The following is a 20326-nucleotide window of genomic DNA, read 5'->3' as shown; positions in this document are numbered from 1 at the left end:
TATGCTTTCGTTGGATAGAATAAGGGTTTGCGATGTTTGGTTTGTTTACTGATTTGGAAAACTAAAACTAGCAATCGCTCTTGAGGGAAGCCGTTTTTGTTTCTCGCTGCTGATGCCGTCTTGTCACAAACTGGATGACTGATGAATCATTTCTGAAATTTCGATTCTGAAGAAGGTGTCTCATCTTCGTCTTCTTCTTCTATGTTTGTTTACGGAGACATAAAATTTTTCAAATCATTCGCCTCCGACAGTTAAATTCAATTCTATCAAAGATGTGGGTTTATTTCAGAAAACAATCAAATTAGTTACTCGAGATTCGAGATTCGAGACTGAGAATGTCTTTCAGAACCTGGCCGGTATTGTGTCAGGCTCGAGCATCTCTGGTATGCTGACAATTCGGCAAAAATGTCTAACGAATATCGGAGCAGCATTAGAGCAACATAATGTTTGTTCTGTTTCGTCACTCAAGTAGGAGTTAGTAAAAAATGTGACTGTTGTTTTGGTCAAACCATGGAAGTGTAGTGTTTTAAATTTTGTGAAAATGGGTGAAATGAGTGTTTCTCCAGGCTATATCCCAACTAAGGTGGACTTGATGTATCACTCAACGGGTGATATCAGATGGAGGGCAGTGAATACATCCATGTTTTTTACGCGGATTTTCCAATTAACGCAATTTCTTTAACGCGGATTTTCCAATTAACGTGGTTTTTTTACGTGGATTTTTCAATTAACGCGGTTTTTTTTCAATTAACGCGGTTTTTCAACGAAGTACGTATTCCCCGCGTAAAAAAAACCTGGGTGTATCTTGAATTCCGGAATAACCTGGAACCCGATAGAAGATGTTTTTTTTTTCTAAAACGTTTGCGTTTGTTGCTTGGTTCATCTTATATGGGATCGGTTCCAAAAATATGAACTCTATATAATGAACAAAGTAAAAATCATATAATATGGCATCAGGCGCGAGGCTTAAATTAAAGGGTGTGTCACATCAAATTGCATCACGGAAAAAACGCTGTAGAAATTCGCCCAGTAGACCGATCCTTTTGAAAATTTTCGACAGTAAAATAAAAACTATTAAACAACTTTTGGCATTTTCTTTTTATTCATACTTCGAGCCCAAGCCCGTATGCTCGCACCTTCCTCTTTACCCCGTCCATAAGGTTCTGTACAACGTCAGGTTGTAGTTTTTTTTGAACAGAAATCCATTTTCTCTTGAAGTCCGCCTCCGATTTGACAACTTTTGGGTTCTTCCGGAGGGCCTGCTTCGTAATCGCCCAATATTTTTCTACTGGGCGAAGCTCCGGCGCGTTGGGCGGGTTCATTTCCTTTGGCACGAAGGTGACCCCGTTGGCTTCGTACCACTCCAACACGTCCTTTGAATAGTGGCACGAAGCGAGATCCGGCCAGAAGATGGTCGGGCCCTCGTGCTGCTTCAATAGTGGTAGTAAGCGCTTCTGTAGGCACTCCTTAAGGTAAACCTGCCCGTTTACCGTGCCGGTCATCCCGAAGGGGGTGCTCCGCTTTCCGCAAGAGCAGATCGCTTGCCCCACACCATGTACTTTTTGGCAAACTTGGATAGTTTCTGCTTGCAAATCTCTTCCGGAACGCTGAATTTGTCCTCTGCGGAGAAGAACAACAGGCCCGGCAGCTGACGAAAGTCCGCTTTGACGTAGGTTTCGTCGTCCATTACCAGGCAATGCGGTTTCGTCAGCATTTCGGTGTACAGCTTCCGGGCTCGCGTCTTCCCCACCATGTTTTGCCTTTCGTCGCGGTTAGGAGCCTTCTGAACCTTGTATGTACGCAAGCCCTCCCGCCGCTTGGTCCGCTGGACGAATGAACTTGACAAATTCAGCTTATTGGCGACATCTCGGACCGAACTTCTCGAATCACGTCTAAACTGCTTAACTACGCGCTTGTGATCTTTTTCACTGACGGAGCATCCATTTTTGCCGTTCTTCACCTTCCGGTTGATGGTTAGGTTCTCGAAGTATCGTTTTAGTACTCTGCTGACCGTGGATTGGACGATTCCCAGCATCTTACCGATGTCCCGATGTGACAACTCCGGATTCTCGAAATGAGTGCACAGGATTAATTCACGACGCTCTTTTTCGTTCGACGACATTTTTCCAAATTTACGAAAAATTAACAGTGAAGCATGGCCAACGTGATCTACACACTCTTATCTGATTATAAGCGAAAGCTGAAGATATAATTCCTAAAAATAAAATTTCTACAGCGTTTTTTCCGTGATGCAATTTGATGTGACACACCCTTTATTACATTCAAAAACATTCTTTTTTTGGTTTCGCTCTAGATAATGATCATCCAACACCATGCGCTCAGAGTGAGACTTAATATGAAATAAATTAGAATTACGCATTAGGGCAACAAAACTAGAATACTAAAGAGTTAATTATAAAATTTCGTTCCTTCCTAAGATAATATCGAAAGTAAAAATTTAATTTAATGTTTTTTGAATTAATAAGTTCCTAGTCCTACGTTAACAATGCGGTCGCTTCATGAACACCATCCTATTAATGTTTGTACTTGATTGTTATATTACAAGATATCGATCAGTACAGCCATCTACTGGAAGAGTAAAGAATTTTTCTCTTAACCTAATATAAAACGATATGTTCAGGATGATGATAATGTTGAGATTGTACGACATTTTCCCATTCTATCAATGGTTGGCTACATTTTGAGATACGAGGTTATGTGATTAATATCACGACAGAAGTAAATAGACTAGCGGAAAAAGTAAGGAGAAAAATATCTCCATGTAGCAGTAGTTGGCTCCTTTTACTCCCTCATTGACATTTCCCTAGATATCACAGAGAAATGTCGCGAAAAAAAAGCTAATCACGAGTTACGAGCATACAAGCACATAGGTTCAAATTGACGAACAATGATTGATCGATGAAAAACAGTACAGAAAAAGATAATCGCTCACCAACTTGCACCACTTTCACATCTTTTGCTGCACGAAGAGAGTTTCCATTTGCGTTCAGCATTAGTGGGATTAGACAGTGAAACGAGAAAGAAAGAATAAAAACAGCACATAGCAGACTGAGAGATAAGAAAAAGGTTTAGGACTGTTTTCGCGCGTCTCAACGATCCGTCGCGGTTGTGGCGAGTGAATGACTCGCTTGGATAGGTTGATTAGAGATAAAGATGAAAAGGGATGCGCATTACACTAAACTAGACGTGTTGGTGCTGATGGTGATGCTAAACAGTCTCTCGAACAGGCACCCGCAAATTTTTGACTTTGTAGTTCAGTTCATCGAAGATCGAAAGTTGCAATTATGATGAAACAACCAACCAAACCACGAAAGGGTGCTGAGAAGATGTGCAATCGCCAGAAGCAACATGCAAGCGCAGGTCGTCGTGTTCCGTTAAAAGGCTGTGTGAGGGGGGAATTGGGAAACGTGCTCATATGCAGCAAGAATTTGGTGTGATGGATGGTAGTGATTATGTGCGCCAATTTTCTACACGAGACGGCGCCGGTGGTGGGAATAGATGATGCACGCTAATGAAGAGATGGCATGGCGCAAAAACCTCCAACGTAACTTTTTGAGCAAGTGTTCTCAAAACCCCATCTGTTAATGTTTTTTTTTTACTGAAAACAAATGGAATCTTATACCTATACGAAGATCATACTACCTTTACTACATATTTTAAAAAGGATAAGATAATTCCGAACGGAATAAGAAAACTTGTTTCAATACTGTTACTGTTACTGAATTTGCAAGAAACGTTTATTTTATGAAAAAGAGGCCTTCGAAAATTGATACTCGGCATTGAAGAGATCTGTTCTTCTACGGTAAATTAGTTTTGGTATGCAATTACTATCTACAGATGAGTAGTGGCTAACAAAAGTTGACTGTGTTTATTCATGCATCAAAACTTGAAGAAATATAATTAGGATATAAAGCCAGGCAATCTGGAGCCGGCAATGGTCTGTTTTTTTTTGCACTTTTGGGGTATTTCATAATAATTCCTTGAGATCAATATTAATTTTGAACATTTTACATTTACAGGTGTTGTTTTCTGGTATTAAGATTCAAAACTGATATCTTTTATTAAGAATTTGGCATGCTGCAAAAATCATTAAAATAAATCATTTCAGAAACACCCTTTCCTGGTTTTGTGACTGAGCACAGCCTTTGGACAAGCATTAACTTCTTAACAGCAAAAAGTACATGCCTGTTACAAGAACATCATGCTTACGATAAAAAAGACACCAATGGTGACCAACATACCTGATTTCGGAAAGTGGTGGGTATTCGCAGATTCGGAACGTTTTGGAGTTTGAACCCACCGCGTAGATTCGTCCATTCGGGTGAAATTCGGCACATCGTACGGCTTGCACATCCTCCAGCGATGTCACAGCCACAAATTTGGGTCGATTTTGGTCCGCCTGCTGTAGAAGCAATGAACAAAAAATAGCAATAGATTAATAATGTTATCGAAGATGGGACATATTCTGTTAAGCTTCTAAAATGATGATTCGGCGGATTTATTAGCATTATCCGTAAGAGATGAAATATATCAACTTTCAAAGGAAAATCATTCGTGAAAAAAATTGCATCAATTAATCTGGCGCGCCTGATGGCTTGCGCATAAATTGTGACGCCCGTTTTGACAACGATTTGGGTTTCGTTCAATAATGATTTTTTTTACCAACTGATTAATGAATTCAGAGTTTCGGGCAAATTTCCAGAAAAGAATATACAGGTCGGACTCGATTATCCGGAGTATTGATTTTTTTTCACTCCGGATAATCGAGTCATATAAAAAACGAATTTTCTCTCGGTAAACGTAATATAATTATGATTTGCACTTATTTATTGAACGGTTTTATCTAGGTTGATCCGTTTGTATGTTTGTGACTTTGTTACTTTGTAACTTCGTAAATATGTCTGTAGCGCTGTACCACATTTATAGAAATTTAACCCCCTTCCTGTTGACCGATTGATCTGAAATTTGGAACACATCTTTATCTTTGGTGCCCTTATAAAACTGCGTATTCCATGATTTTGATAATTCAAGATGGCGGCCGCTGCAAAATGGCGAATTATATACATATTTTCTCAAAATCCCATCATCATGGGTTTTCCCAAAACCCCATCTATATGGGTATCGAAAGAAAGGTTTTGACCAGTAGAACACAATTATTTATGGAAAATGTAAATCAAAGATGGCGACCGCTAAGAAATGGCGGATTACACATTTCCTCAGAACCGCTTCAATGTGGGTATCAAATGAAAGGGCTTGACTAGTAGAACACAGTTATTTTTGAAAAATGTAAATCCTAGATGGCGGCCACTACAAAATGGCGGATTACACATTTTCTCAGCACCCCATCAATATGTATATCAAATGAAAGTGATTGACTAGTAGAATACTGTTATTTATGAAAAATGCAAATCCAAAATGGCGCCACATATATTTTTTTCACAACCCCATCAATATGGGTATCAAAAGGAAGTTCTGGACTAGTAGAATATAACAGATCATGAAAAATCCAATTCCAAGATGGTCGCGGTCCCCAAACAACTAATTACTAAATGATTTCATTCAGCTTGACCTGTTTGTATGTATGTTTGGATGTTTGTAGGGTTGTCTCACATTAATAGAAAATTGACCCTGTCCTTGACCTGTTGACTGATTAAAATGAAATTTGGTAGACATCTTGAATTCTACTGTCATTATAAAACTGCGTATTCCATGATCTTGAAAATTAAATTTGGCTGTGGCAAAAAATGGCTGAATGACTTGACTTGGAGAACACGAAACATAATAAACAACATAAATTCAAAAAGGTCGCCGTCACTCAATGGTCGACAATGTATTTTTTGCAATCCCCTCAATATTGGTATCAAATGAAATGATTTGACTAATATAATACAGTACATCATGAAAATATTCCGAAGAAAATTAGGTAAGAAATAAACGTTGGATTTCCATAATCCACAGTTAGTTGTTTCATCATATACCCCACGATTTTATTTCAGTCTAATCATTGCCTTAAATTAATGAAGGAACGGATGTGATAACTACCAACTGCTACTTGTCTAATTATTTTCTATGTTTTAGCTCATTAAACCGTTAAACTTAAAAAGTTTTTTTTTACTTATATTATTTTCTAGCTTTTAGTTAATTATCTGTATTATTAGTATACTTATCTGCACTAGAACCATTCAAAAATGTATTTTTTTTTTAAATTCTTACCTAACTTTCTTCGGAATATTTTGATGATGTACTGTATTCTATTAGTCAAATTATTTCATTTGATACCAATATTGAGGAGATTGCAAAAAAAAAATAGTCGGCCATTTTGTGGCGGAGACCTTTTCGAATTTATGTTGTTCATAGTGTAGTGTATTCTCCAAGCCATTCAGGCATTTTTAGCGGCGGCCAAATTGAACTGTGTTCTACTAGTTTACCAGTCATTTGATATTATATATATTAGCTATTCAATATTCAAAATTTCCGAAAATCAAAAATAAAATACTCCGGATAATCGAGTCTCCGGATAATCGAGCCTCCGGATAATCGATTCCGACATGTAATATCAAAAAATGACCTTTGATGGTTATTCCTGCCCTCGGTAGAAATACTCATCTAAATTACCGCCAACCAAAAGTAGTGAAGAATAATCACGAAGAAAACTGTTGCTGAAAACTGTATGTGTGATATTTGAATGTGCTTGGGCCTCAAGAAATAGAATATAGAAAATGAAACGACTGTTAAACAACCGCATTGTTGACGTAGAACATTACTTCGTCTTAGATTAAAAACTGATCTCTAACAAACTACCTAATATTCTTAATTCTACGTTTGAACAGACGTTAAAATCGAAGTGACATCCAACTTCGTTGAATGCACGAAAGTAGCCAGTCAAGCAACAGTTCTGCCCGTACGACGTTTTGTTTGGCAAACAGTTGTCTTCCGCGGAGCTGCCTGGTGGGAGCGTGGAACCGTATCTCGTCAATTGACTCCACACTTCCACATTGACTCCACAGTCGATGTTTCCGGACAACAAATCGAAGCCAATAGACGTTGGATTTTCGTCCACCTTGCGTTTCCATGTCTATAAGCATACAGCAAGTCTCGTAATCAGAAAGATGAGTGGGATCATTACATGGCAGTTGACTTAAGACGTAGTGAATAAAACAGCGTTGCACTTTTTCAATCCTGACGATGTGCGTTGTATGATAGGAAGCCCTCATACGTGCCGCGTATTCAGGAACATTCCGTACCATTGAACTGTACAAAGCCTTCAGCATGTACGGATCCCGGAAAAAACTGCGAGTTCCGCTGGATAAACCCTAAAACAGCGTATCCTTAGGTGATGACTGTGTTGATGTGTTCGGTAAACTTCAGTTTAGTGTCGAAAATAACGCCGAGGTCTCGAATGGAGTTGACGCGATCGATAACAGCAGAGCCGATGACGTAGTCATGAGGTCTTGCACTTGATGATTTTATACAGTTATCAGCACACCATGCAACCAATTCGTTCCCGTCAGCTTGTAGAGCACGGCAGTCCAGAATGGAAGATATTTTTCTGAATATTTTAAAATCATCTGCGTACAAGAGCTCACCATATTTATTTATTTCACCGTCTTGGATATAAAGATTCCTACAGACTGTTTACTTAGGCTAGTTCCTTAATTCTATTTTTGAATACATTTTTGGATATATTAAAATCAAAACAATTATTCGCTACATTGAACTCACGGAAACATTTAAGTAGAGGAGTGTTTTGACCGTAGGTGGTCCTGCGTGGAGGGATCGCTAGGAGTTGTCTGCCTCGGAGACGTCTAGATGGAGCGTAGATTCGTGCATTCTGTATCAGCTCTGAACAATCCATGTTGCCGGTCAACATGTCAAACACAAACAGGCGTTGGGTTTTCGTTCGCCTTGACTGTAGGGTTTCAATATCGATCAGTCTACAGCGGCTTGCATAATCGGGGAGGTTAGACGGATCGTTCCAGGGAAGACCCCGTAGCGCGTAGCGTATAAAGCTTTTCTGCACTTTCTCAATGCGTAACATTTCAACGATACTCCTTACTAGAGAACAATACAATGTCTTCAGCGTGTATGGATCCTGAAATGTTTGTGAGTTTCGGCGAATGAATCCTAGTACTGCGAACCCTTTCGCGGCGGTAGTGCTGATATGCTCGTCGAACTTCAGTTTGCTGTCTAGGATGACACCGAGATCACGGATGCAATTGACGCGTTCAACGTTATTAGAGGCGATTTTATAGTTGAAACTGATGGAAGTTTGGCAGCGAGTGAAAGTAGTTGATTTGCATTTCGTTATGTTCAACTGCATTCCGTTAGCTGAGCACCATCTAGTGAGCTCATCGATATCAGCTTGCAAAGCACAACAGTCGAGAACTAAGTGAATTGTCCTGTACATTTTGAGATCGTCAGCGTACAATAGCTTTCCAGATTTCAGACATCCGGTGAGGTCATTTACAAATAAAATGAAAATGAGAGGGCCGAGAATACTACCTTGAGGAACTCCTGAGGGGATGCTATACATACGTGAGCGAGCGTTTCCAATTTTCACAAATGCTTCTCTTCCAGCCAGGTACGAACTGAGCCATTCTGTTATCCAGCTTGGAAGTCACAGATGATTAAGCTTTCGAATGGCAAGACCATGAGGCACCTTGTCGAACGCCTTCGAAAAGTCGAAATATATAGAGTCCACCTGGCAACGCTTGTCCATTTGCTCCACGAGTGATGTTGTGTAGCACATAAGGTTCGAGACAGTTGATCTTTTCGTCACGAATCCATGTTGAGCGTCAGATAAAAGCGGGCGTGCTGCATTGTAGAGGACTGCGTGAATAATATCTTCGAAAACTTTTGCTATGCAGCAAAGGATGGAAATTCCACGATAGTTGTCGACTATTTATGCACGGGAGTAATCGAAGCCGTCTTCCACATAGTTAGGAACGATCGTTCAATCAGCGAACGGTTGAAGATGAAGCTGAGCGGAGTCATCAGAGATTCGACACACTATTTTAGGAAAGTTGGAGGCAAACGATCGGTACCAGCGTCTTTGGAGATGTCAAGTTTCTTCAGGGCTGAAAGAACATAATTCGGCGTGATGGTTAACGGTGGCAAACTTACGTTTAGCGGCGAAATGTTGTCAAACTCTGTTGCAGAGAATGCTGGTGGGTCATCACTGTGCACGCTTCGGAAGAAATTTGCGAACAGATTAGCCGCTTCTTCAGGGGTGGTAGCTGTTAAGTCACCATACGATACATTCTCCGGAATATGCGATCCGCTTTTACGACTTTTCACATACGACCAGAAGCTTTTCGGATTCTGTTTCAAATTCGATTCAATTCGATCTGTATAAGAGCGAAAAGCTGCTATTCGACACTCACTATAGCACGCTTCAAGATGCTTAAGCTTTTCATTCGCGTCACTGGATTTTTCTCGAAAGTAAACTTTTCGGGCTTTGCGGACGCTATTACGGAGACGTCGCAACTCCGACGTCCACCATGAGTGCTTAAAACTGGGTGCTTGATATCTTCGTTTGCGAGGAACGTTATCGCGAAGGATCTCGTAAACTTTTTCATAGAATACTGCCGTTGCGCAATTTGTTGACTCTGCGCCAATGATTTCGTTCCAATCAACACCTGAAAGAAGGTTGTTCAGTGCAGTGAAGTCACATCGCTTGAAGCCAAAATCGAGATCGTCACAAGAATCATCAGGAACTTGCTGAGAACACACGTCGAGTTGAATACGGAGAACAAAAGGTTTATGATGAGCGTCAAGTTTCAAAAGAGGAAAGGGTAGCTCGATGATTTCGGCATTGCAACTATCGTTAACAAATGCTAAGTCGAGAATCCTATTGTTCGAGTTGCGAAGCGTGTTGATTTGATAGAGTCCAGATGCAGCTATTGTTTCCGTGAACACAAGTTCGGCTTCCGTGGAGACGTTACTAGGCAAATAACTATTTATGTCCTCGTCGAACGTCCATGATAAGTATGGGAGATTATAGTCGCCGACTACGACAATGGAGTCAGTGTCCAATGCGCGGTCGCAGATGTCACATACGGCGTTAGAATGCATGGTGTATACATCGGGATGAGAGTTGGGCCGAATGTAGATGCCACAGATGTGAATAGTAAGGTCAGGGAGTTTGACGGAAGCGACGACTTGCTCCAATTGAGTGTAGTTACTGAACGATACAGAATTGCAACGAAAGGAAGACCTAACTGCGATTAGAACTCCACCTCCGCGTCGTAAAGAACTTGATCTTTCACTACGATCGCAACGGAAAATCGTATAATCGGACGCCAGCTCAGTATTCGCGATTTCGGGTCGCAGCCAAGTTTCGGTAAGAACGACGATGTCGTAATCACCACATGCCATTTTCGTGAAGAATTCATTTGTTTTAGTTCGCATTCCACGTACATTCTGGTAGTATATGATTAAGTGATTAACCAGAGCTGGAACAGTTAAAATCGGCGGGAGCAGGTTTCGAATGGTGGTGTTACAGACAATAGACGTTTGTGGCGTTAGTTGGTCGCTGACGGCGTATCCGGTTGCGGTTGATCGACTGCGGGATCCCAGAACCCCGGTTTGTTCGAGCTGTAGTTTTCGAATTCTCGAAAACGAATACCCATGGGCAAGGTGGACGATGTCATGACCTTTGGCTTCAGATCATAACACACACCGAGCTTAAATGACACATACGTGAGGCTGGAAACGTCTCTACCGCGAGGGACAAGCTTAACGAGCTTTACATCATCTGTCGCATCTGTCTGGTCTTGACCATCTCGATCACTTTTTCGTCCGGAGCTCTGGGATTTATTCCCGACAAATATATCCAGAAAAGTTTGGAATCTGAACTTGCAGTATCAATAGTAATACCACATGTATCTGAATTCTGCCCGCCTGTACCGCAAATGAGTTTACGTGGTGGGGCGCTAATACCGTCATTCTCATCGTTTACACGTGGGCGTTTAGCGGAACTGCGTATCAGCGGAATCCGAGTGGGTAGGTTTCTAATCGGTGTGTTGGCTACAATTTCAGGAATTTGCTTGAGATTATTGCGTATCTCGGATCGAATTTCGGACAAAATGTTGTCACGAATTTCGGTCTTTATAGTTTCGATGATTCCCTCATAAGCAGCATTGACGGAGTGAACGGCCTTGGTGAATCGCGCTTTCGCCATAAGTCCGGTGCATGCGTTACACATCCAATGCAGGCAAGCGTTGGAATTCACAGCGTGCTGTATTTCAGAGGACATACCAGTGCATTTGAAGCAAAACCGGCCGGAACAAAAACCACCACAGGCCCAGTAATCAGCAGGAAGCTCAACTGTGCATTTTTCACACACGCCGTGCATAGCGAAATACAGTAGTTTCAACGCAGCGAATTAAAATGACAACGGCGAAAGCCGCAGAACTGGCAACACTAACAATAGAGCAATAGCGTTCCGTTTCACAGCGTTCCTTAATTACGCGCACACCGGTTGTTTATGTTTAACTTCTGCTGGGTGTCCTATTGCTGATGAATGTTCGGTGATGAGGATGATGATGTCACAGCGCAACGATATGAATGACTGATGCTATATGGGGTGACGATTTTTGGACTTCGTAATGAGAAGGACAGCAGGGTCAGCATAAGTTTATTGTCTCGGGTTTGTTTCGTACAGGTGAATACAAGAAATGGCTATGACATTGGCGGAAATCGGCGGCAATGGAAATGCAGACGGCTATCAGGTAAACTCAGAGTCGTACCAAACAATGTGCTGGAGGAGAGCGGCGAGGTGGGACGAGGCGGTTTTGGCAACGGGCAATGGCAGCGGGTTTTTCTAGATCAACCACTCTCTAGCCAGCTCGGAATTTGTCAAATTCACTTATCCTACCTAGCTGATTGTTGATTCAGACTCGTGTTGGCGATGCGGGCAGCAGTGATGAGCGATGTGGAGATATAATTTTGATTTTCGGGCGGCTTTGTAACGGCAATATCGATGAGCAAACAGCACAATAAAAACACAGGATGCTTACGATACGGCAGTGAAGCCAGAATATTCAGCCGGCTGACGAGATTATTGACGAAGGGGATGAATATCAACGGCTAATGAATGCTGTATTGTGGGACGACGGATGTAATACGATATGTATGGGAACGAGCACTTCCATCATTCACGAAAGATGGAAGCGTGACTTTTTTTTCAAGAAACCGAGTTGAACATCAATTATGAGCGGACAAACAGCATTGAAGAGTGGACAAGTTATTCAAAAACGATGCAGCATAGTACACCCAGGTTTTTTTACGCGGGGGATACGTACCTCGTAAAAAAAACCGCGTTAACTCCTTCCCGTATTATTTAATACGTCACAAATCAAGTGATTTCACTAGCCTGCTGAGCGTTCTAGCGTCCTATGTTATTCAAGTACCCACGAGTGAGCCTCGATGTTGTACGGAATCCGCGTCAATTCGAAAATCCGCGTAAAAACCGCGTTAATTGGAAAATCCGTGTAAAAAAAAACCTCGTAAAAACCTGAGTGTATCGAGAATCCTTGGTAGTTACTAATGGCGTGAATACTACCAGACTTGTTGAAGTGATCGATGCCATCTTCCACACCTCTGGAAACCTTTACTCGCCCAGGGAGCGGTTGAAGATAAGGCCAATCAGAGGTTTCAACGTATCAGCAAATTTCTGAGAAATGCTGGAGGTAGACAATCCGTACCTGCACCTTTGGAAGCGTCATTTTTTTTTCAAAACTGCAACTACGTCATTTGGAGCAAAAGTTAATTGCGAAAGGCGCGAAAAAATCAGCAATCTTCTCGGGCGAGTCTGCAGTTACTCCATTATACGACATTTCTAGACATTTCTAAGGAATTCGATTAGTATTTTTCATGTTCCTAATGTAGGACCAGAAAGATGACGGATCACGTTTCAAATTCGATTCGGTGCGGTTGGTGTAGCTACGACACGCGTTTTCTTGACACTCACTTTAAAGCGCTTCAAGGTGTTTCAATTTTTCCCTGTTGCACCAAGATGTTTCGCGGTAAAAACATTTACGTGCTTTCCACACGAAATATCGAAGGTGTCGTAGTTCTAATGTCCACCAAGGGAGTTACGGTCCTTAAATTACGGCCCACCGGGAAACAGGTTTAGGAATTTGGAGTTAACACCAAAAGTAATTAAAAAAACATCTTCTTGGATGACACTAACGTTTCAGTGGAACTTTTGCCTTCTCAACGTAACATTACTTGCGTCATTTTTATTAGTAATACTTGGTTCAGATTTATATGCCGAATAACACGCTTTAAATGTATTCTGGAGTGGCAAGCTGTAGAATACGCGTGAACACAGTGCAAGCCGGAAGAATTTTCTTTGACGAAAAATCCCCCGGCCAGAACGGGAATCGAACCCGAACCCCCGGCATGATAGTGTGGGACGCTAACATAAAAAACATAAACAATTTAAAATTTATCTTTCTTCTTGATGGATACCAACGTTCCCAGTGGTACATTTTCCGTCTCACCGTAGGTATCAACTTGCGTCATTTATTGATACTTTGTTGAGTTTTCTTATACCAAATGACACGTCTCGAATGCATTCTGATAGCAAACTCTAGAATACGCATGACCACAGTGCAAGTCGAAAGAAATTTCTTTGACCGAGAAATTTCTCGACCAGAACGGTAATCGAACCCGAACCCCCCGCATGATAATGTGTGCCGCTAAACACTCGACCGCGGGATAAACTGGATTTATGAATCGAAATAAATCAGTTCTAGTCACAAAGAACAAAGATAGTTTCATTCATATCCCACAGCATTGAGCTTTTATCTTGTACATGCAAACCTGTTTTTGTGCGGTCCCTTTTCGCGTGATTCCTCGTTTGTGCATCTCTTTTGTGCGATTCCATTATGACATCGGGTCTTGAATCACACTAACTAATCGCACAAATAATAATATCGCACCTAAACAGTCACACAAATGAGAAATCGCACAAAAAGCATCCGCACAAAACAGCACAAAACGACCCCCTGGGGTCGATTTCGGTTTCCCAGGAGTCGACAGAAACGAAAATTGATTTTGGGGGTCGATGGGGTCTGAATATCGACCCCTATGAAATAACACAAGTTCCTATTTTAAATTTTTAAGATGCTCCATAAGTTGTGTTACGTGAACCACCCTGTTATAAGAATGACCATGGTTGCCACCAGTGTTGCCACACGTACAGATTTATCTGGAATGGTACAGATTTTTCCGTTATTTCTGGTACAGATTCTGTACGGTACAGAGTACAAAATTTTGTCAAAAAGTACGGATTGATACAGATTTTTTCCACGTGTGAAATTTCTTACATTTGAACAAAGCAATATTGAGGTACACGGCGACTTTTACGCCGCTTCTGGTGCTGCTGATCATAAAAGCATTTACAAATCAATGATTAAGTTTCATAAGAATGGAATTTCTTACAAGGATCGTCTGCAAAAATTCACGTCGGACAGTGCGACGTATGTTTTGCCCCAGATCACCGGATTGATTATTTGTCCCAGGCTGAAAAACCTGAATTCACGATGCTACATGAAGAGCTGGAAGATTTCTATTTGATCATTCTCACTAATATTTGTGATGAATCTTACGTTGTTTAAATGTACAATGCTACAGATCGAAAATTTTAATAAATGATAGTATGCAATCTAGATTCACCAAACACAAATGACTTGCAAATGTAAGTATTTTTTCATGCTAATAAATTAGTTTTTTCTCTACAACGAATATTTTCGATGCTACAGATTTTTGGAAACAAAATACAGGTAAGAAAGATTTTTAACCCCTCTGGTACGGATTAAAATGTGGCAACACTGAAAAATTAGGCAAGTAAAAAAACGCGAACAGATTCTTACAAGATAATGTGTTTGAGCGTACGAGTCCTTCAGGCATGTTTAACATTTCTCTGTATTTAAAACATATACCCGATTTAACACGAAGGACGTCATTCATGTCCAAACATGCTCCTGATATTTTACTGTATAACAAGCTTGCTTTGAAGTGAACTAGAATAAAGTGATTGAAAAAGAATTTACAAAATTCTTGTGAATGGCGTAACAAAAACATTCTTTTTTATTATTTCAGAAAACTTGAGATGGGTCGAGAAGAGGGAAAAATGTTATTAGAGTTATTATAGACCAACAGATTTTCTCTCCAGCTGGACGAGTCTACATTACCCAGCAATAAAGCTCCATTGTTCCTTCAAAACTTTCAAAACAAAATTTGAGCAGAAGAGAAGTTCCGCATTTGTCCAAATTATCACAAAAACTTCAAGACCATGTTTTATTATCATATGTCATTCAATTGGGCCCATTACACAAGGATTTTACTAAAATAATTTCGGATCTTAAACATTTTTAGATTCCTCAATGGATAATAAAGGGTGTGTCACATCAAATTGCATCACGGAAAAAACGCTGTAGAAATTCGCCCAGTAGACCGATCCTTTTGAAAATTTTAGACAGAAAAATAAAAACTATTAAACAACTTTTGGCATTTTCTTTTTATTCATACTTCGAGCCCAAGCCCGTATGCTCGCACCTTCCTATTTATCCCGTCCATAAGGTTCTGTACAACGTCAGGTTGTAGTTTTTTTTTGAACAGAAATCCATTTTCTCTTGAAGTCCGCCTCCGATTTGACAACTTTTGGGTTCTTCCGGAGGGCCTGCTTCATAATCGCCCAATATTTCTCTATTGGGCGAAGCTCCGGCGTTGGGCGGGTTCATTTCCTTTGGCACGAAGGTGACCCCGTTGGCTTCGTACCACTCCAACACGTCCTTTGAATAGTGGCACGAAGCGAGATCCGGCCAGAAGATGGTCGGGCCCTCGTGCTGCTTCAATAGTGGTAGTAAGCGCTTCTGTAGGCACTCCTTAAGGTAAACCTGCCCGTTTACCGTGCCGGTCATCACGAAGGGGGCGCTCCGCTTTCCGCAAGAGCAGATCGCTTGCCACACCATGTACTTTTTAGCAAACTTGGATAGTTTCTGCTTGCGAATCTCCTCCGGAACGCTGAATTTGTCCTCTGCGGAGAAGAACAACAGGCCCGGCAGCTGACGAAAGTCCGCTTTGACGTAGGTTTCGTCGTCCATTACCAGGCAATGCGGCTTCGTCAGCATTTCGGTGTACAGCTTCCAGGCTCGCGTCTTCCCCACCATGTTTTGCCTTTCGTCGCGGTTAGGAGCCTTCTGAACCTTGTATGTACGCAGGCCCTCCCGCTGCTTGGTCCGCTGGACGAATGAACTTGACAAATTCAGCTTATTGGCGACATCTCGGACCGAACTTCTCGGATCACGTCTAAACTGCTTAACTACGCGCTTGTGATCTTTTTCACTGACGGAGCATCCATTTTTGCCGTTCTTCACCTTCCGGTCGATGGTTAGGTTCTCGAAGTATCGTTTCAGTACTCTGCTGACCGTGGATTGGACGATTCCCAGCATCATACCGATGTCCCGATGTGACAACTCCGGATTCTCGAAATGAGTGCACAGGATTAATTCACGACGCTCTTTTTCGTTCGACGACATTTTTCCAAATTTACGAAAAATTGACAGTGAAGCATGGCCAACGTGATCTATACACTCTTATCTGATTATAAGCGAAAGCTGAAGATATAATTCCTAAAAATTAAATTTCTACAGCGTTTTTTCCGTGATGCAATTTGATGTGACACACCCTTTAGATCAGTACTATATCACATCTATGGAATGAGCCAAGGTGATAATCGTTTTTCCATCATCATACTTTGTCGAAAAAGGCTTCATCATGGTTACAAACAACGCGAAATCGAAGAAACCATTTTAAAATCAACGAATGCGGAGATTTAAGGCTTCAATTAGCCAATATTGAACATTATTTTGAGATTTTGGTAGTTGTGGATAGATTGGTTTGCGATTTGATTGTTTTTATAGTTTATGAGTAATTTGTATTAATAATTACTAATTACACTTGATATTTACAAATTTTTTTGTCTATTTATTTTGTTGAATATGATGAGTTTTTGTATTATAGGACTTTCAACACTTTTGGCTGGTTTGTCACATTACTTCCATTTTTTCGAAGAATGTCGGGAGAGTGAATTGAACTCGTGACATTTTGGGTGAGAGGTGCGGATGTCACCACTACGCCAGATCGCCTCTGTGAGAAAATACTGTTTAATCAACTGCAATGTTTTCAAATTGATAATTATTCAGTAAGAAAAAAACTAAAGATAAAATTTCAAAAAAAGTTGACTATGGGGGTCTAAGGTATGACTTAATTCTGGAAAAGGGGTCTCTTGCTCAAAACAGTTTGAGAACCCCTGCGTTAGGGTCACAATGAAAACAACTGTTTGTTTTTGCTCTAACTTTTATATGTCAAATTCTACATACAAACTGTTTTCGGAAGGCTTTTAGAACTTACTAATACAAACATTTTGAGATGCAGAACTCAATACCTCAACTTCACTCAAAGTTATTGATATTTTTTCACAAAAAAACACGCTCTTTTCATTTGTTTGTCATTCTTTCTAGGGCAAACAAAAAAAAAAGTTTGTTGACGGAATTTGAAAGAAGAAATTCCACTCTATATAATACGTGATTTGGGTAATACAACATCAAAACTTTAAGTAGGATTAAGATATTGACAAGTTCTGCATCGCAATATGTTGGAATTGATGAGTTCTAAAAGTCATACGAAGACAGTTGTGATGTAGAATTTGAAATATAAAAGTTAAAGCAAAAAAAAAATCCGTTTTTTCATGGTTACCCTAATGCAACTTAGATAGAAAGCGCCAAAAACACCGCGAACAACGCAAAAACAATCTTTAGACAAAAACTGTCTACAACAAAGTTGTTACATATGATAGAGCGCTCATTTTTATGTTATCAAAAATAGGGTGACAAAAAGTGTCGATGAAATAAAAGATCTAACTTTCTTATCTTTATAGATAGAGATAAACATAATTCAACAATGTTGTAGCCCCAATCATTTTAAACAACTTTGTAGAACAAAGCTTTTTTCTATCTTTTAATATAATCGATTCAGCGCTTTTTTTCTAAGTTGCATTAGGGTGACCATGAAAAAACGGTTTTTTTTGCCGGTCTACTTGGATGATTTCAACGATTTTATCGGTTTCCACGACGATTGACCTACCAGTACGGGGTGTATCTTCGACAGCCACTACACCAGAACAAAATCGATCAAACCAACGCTGCGCTGTGCGAATCGTTGCATAAACTACACGAATTTTGTCGGCCGCCTTCGTTGCAGTTTTACCTCGCAGGTATCAAAAACGTAAAATATGGCGAATTTCTTTCTTCTCCATTATTGACACGCTATAACTTGAGACTGAAAAGGACAATCACAACACTGTCCAAACGACACTTGTAGCACAGATTGTCGTCTTTAAATAGCCGTATAGTATGACCCGATGCGATAAGTACAACACAAGATATGTTTAAGTGTTGCCATATATTGACAATATACGACTTTTTTTTCCCCAACCCAATCAAATTGGCCAACTCAGAGCGATCTTGCAAGAATTTTGTTTTATGCAACAACTTTTTCACAGAAAATAGAAATTTATTTTAGGCCACGAACCATGTTGAAATCTGAAAGCTTGGGGCGAGAAATATTCTCTCCGCTTCTTATCTCGGTTTTTATTTCTTATCTTAATGATGAAAAATGAGAGTAGCTTCCATATATTCATGAGTCACTGAATACTTGATTAGCATTCAGATTCGATGCAAAATGCAAAACTGATTGAAGTTTAAAGTCGGGGTTTTTTTTTCTCATCCTGTGATTGGATCATGTTTCCATTATCTCGGTACCAACTGATAACTAGTTGCATCGAAGTAGATTTTACCGATTGCATAACAACTAAAACATGCTTATTACAGAATTCCCTTCTCTGCTTCTGTTGTGGTACAAATAACTGGTTGAATTTTGAACGAGTCTAGTTTTTCATATAAAAATTAAACCAACTTCGTGTGCAACCGTTCGCATCACGGGAGGAAAGTTCGGAGTGCTTGGGCGTTGACTTCCGTGAGCAACTATCAACCACTACCCATTACCTGAGGCTAAATTTGAAGTTTGATATCGTTACCATTTGCAGCCACCATCACCGGTGGCTGATGTAATCGGTTATAGTAAGTAGGTATTCGCCTTAAGTGGGAAATGCAAATCCACGGCCAACCGCCAGAGATTGCAAATTACTGCGCCATAACGAAAGCGAAATGTTTATCATCATTTGAGAGCGAAGCAAAGCGGCGCGCAAGGACACCACCATTACGGTGTTGCACACTTCATCTGCCAGGGTTTGTCGGACTCTCCGCGTTTCGCATCGGCGCGCTCTCCCACAAAGTCGTTTACATCAAAGTTCATCTTAATTGCAATTGCTGATTACTTCATAGTAATTTCTCCTTGATATCGAAACCTCTTCTGCGTGCGGCGACGGGTTCATCAGTAACAAGAGAGAGAAAAAAAAACCTGTCGTACTGGTCTTTAAAATCATCGACAGTGCGCTACGTTTTACTACGTGTTTTGCAACGCTGCTGCGTTTGCTTGATTGGCGTTTGCATCGGAAACATCATCGAACCTAACTGGACCGCCTGCCTAAAGGTGACTGGTTGCAGCAGAAAAACTGGAAATAGACTTTCTCGTTCATCTCGGAATGGCCGCTTCGCAACGGAGAGGAGGTATTGAATGCAAAAATACAACTTTTAACGTCCGGTATCCGAGACAATATTTTGGAAGATTTGAAAAGCCACATAAACCCAATACAGACTGTATTGTGACGGATGGGAGGTACTAAGGCCAATGAATTATTTTTACCAAGGCTAATTGAATTAGAGATGCTTTGATTTTAAAATTCCGTCGTAGAGAAAGTCGAATTGAAAACACAATACTGGTGATGTTATGTCACAACCACGACGGACGAGATTATGCAGTATTTTCTGAAAGTGAGTACAGAGTTGTAATTTTCTCTGAAAAAAAAATCCAAGACTAATTATTTTTGATAAGATATTTTAATTACTAATAAAATGTAGATGAACTCTGTTGTTCTATGTCCCTGCAAGTGATTCCTTATTCGGATCTTTGATTGGTTAGAGCTAGATCAATGTTTCGGCCAGTAATGTATGTGAATATATATTATAAGCTCCACAAAAACTAAACATTATCATTAAACTTCATATAGCGATAGACACATTTCTCACAGTCGAGATCATTTATTATTGGTACTCTAATTTTAGTGATCATAAACCTTTTATGTTCGTCAATGATGGAAACGAATATTCGAATC

At 40.4% G+C, this 20326-nt stretch overlaps 1 protein-coding gene across 7 annotated transcripts in view; it reads right to left on the bottom strand.

The window, feature by feature from the left end:
* Nucleotides 1–20326, bottom strand: part of LOC129771387 (WD repeat-containing protein 47) — a 245836-nt gene that overhangs the window by 10046 nt on the left and 215464 nt on the right. For 6 of the 7 annotated variants that reach the window (XM_055774973.1, XM_055774974.1, XM_055774975.1 and 3 more), the window contains 2 exons: nucleotides 4263–4423; nucleotides 2954–2980 (listed from right to left, as the gene is read on the bottom strand). In XM_055774973.1, the coding sequence (XP_055630948.1) occupies nucleotides 2954–2980; nucleotides 4263–4423 (188 nt within the window). The remainder of the gene's footprint in view (nucleotides 1–2953; nucleotides 2981–4262; nucleotides 4424–20326) is intronic. The other variant, XM_055774976.1, reaches the window with a different exon arrangement.

The sequence above is a fragment of the Toxorhynchites rutilus genome, chromosome 2 (genome assembly GCF_029784135.1).
Source record: "Toxorhynchites rutilus septentrionalis strain SRP chromosome 2, ASM2978413v1, whole genome shotgun sequence".
Lineage (NCBI taxonomy): Eukaryota > Metazoa > Arthropoda > Insecta > Diptera > Culicidae > Toxorhynchites > Toxorhynchites rutilus.
This window is presented reverse-complemented; position numbering and strand designations above follow the sequence as displayed.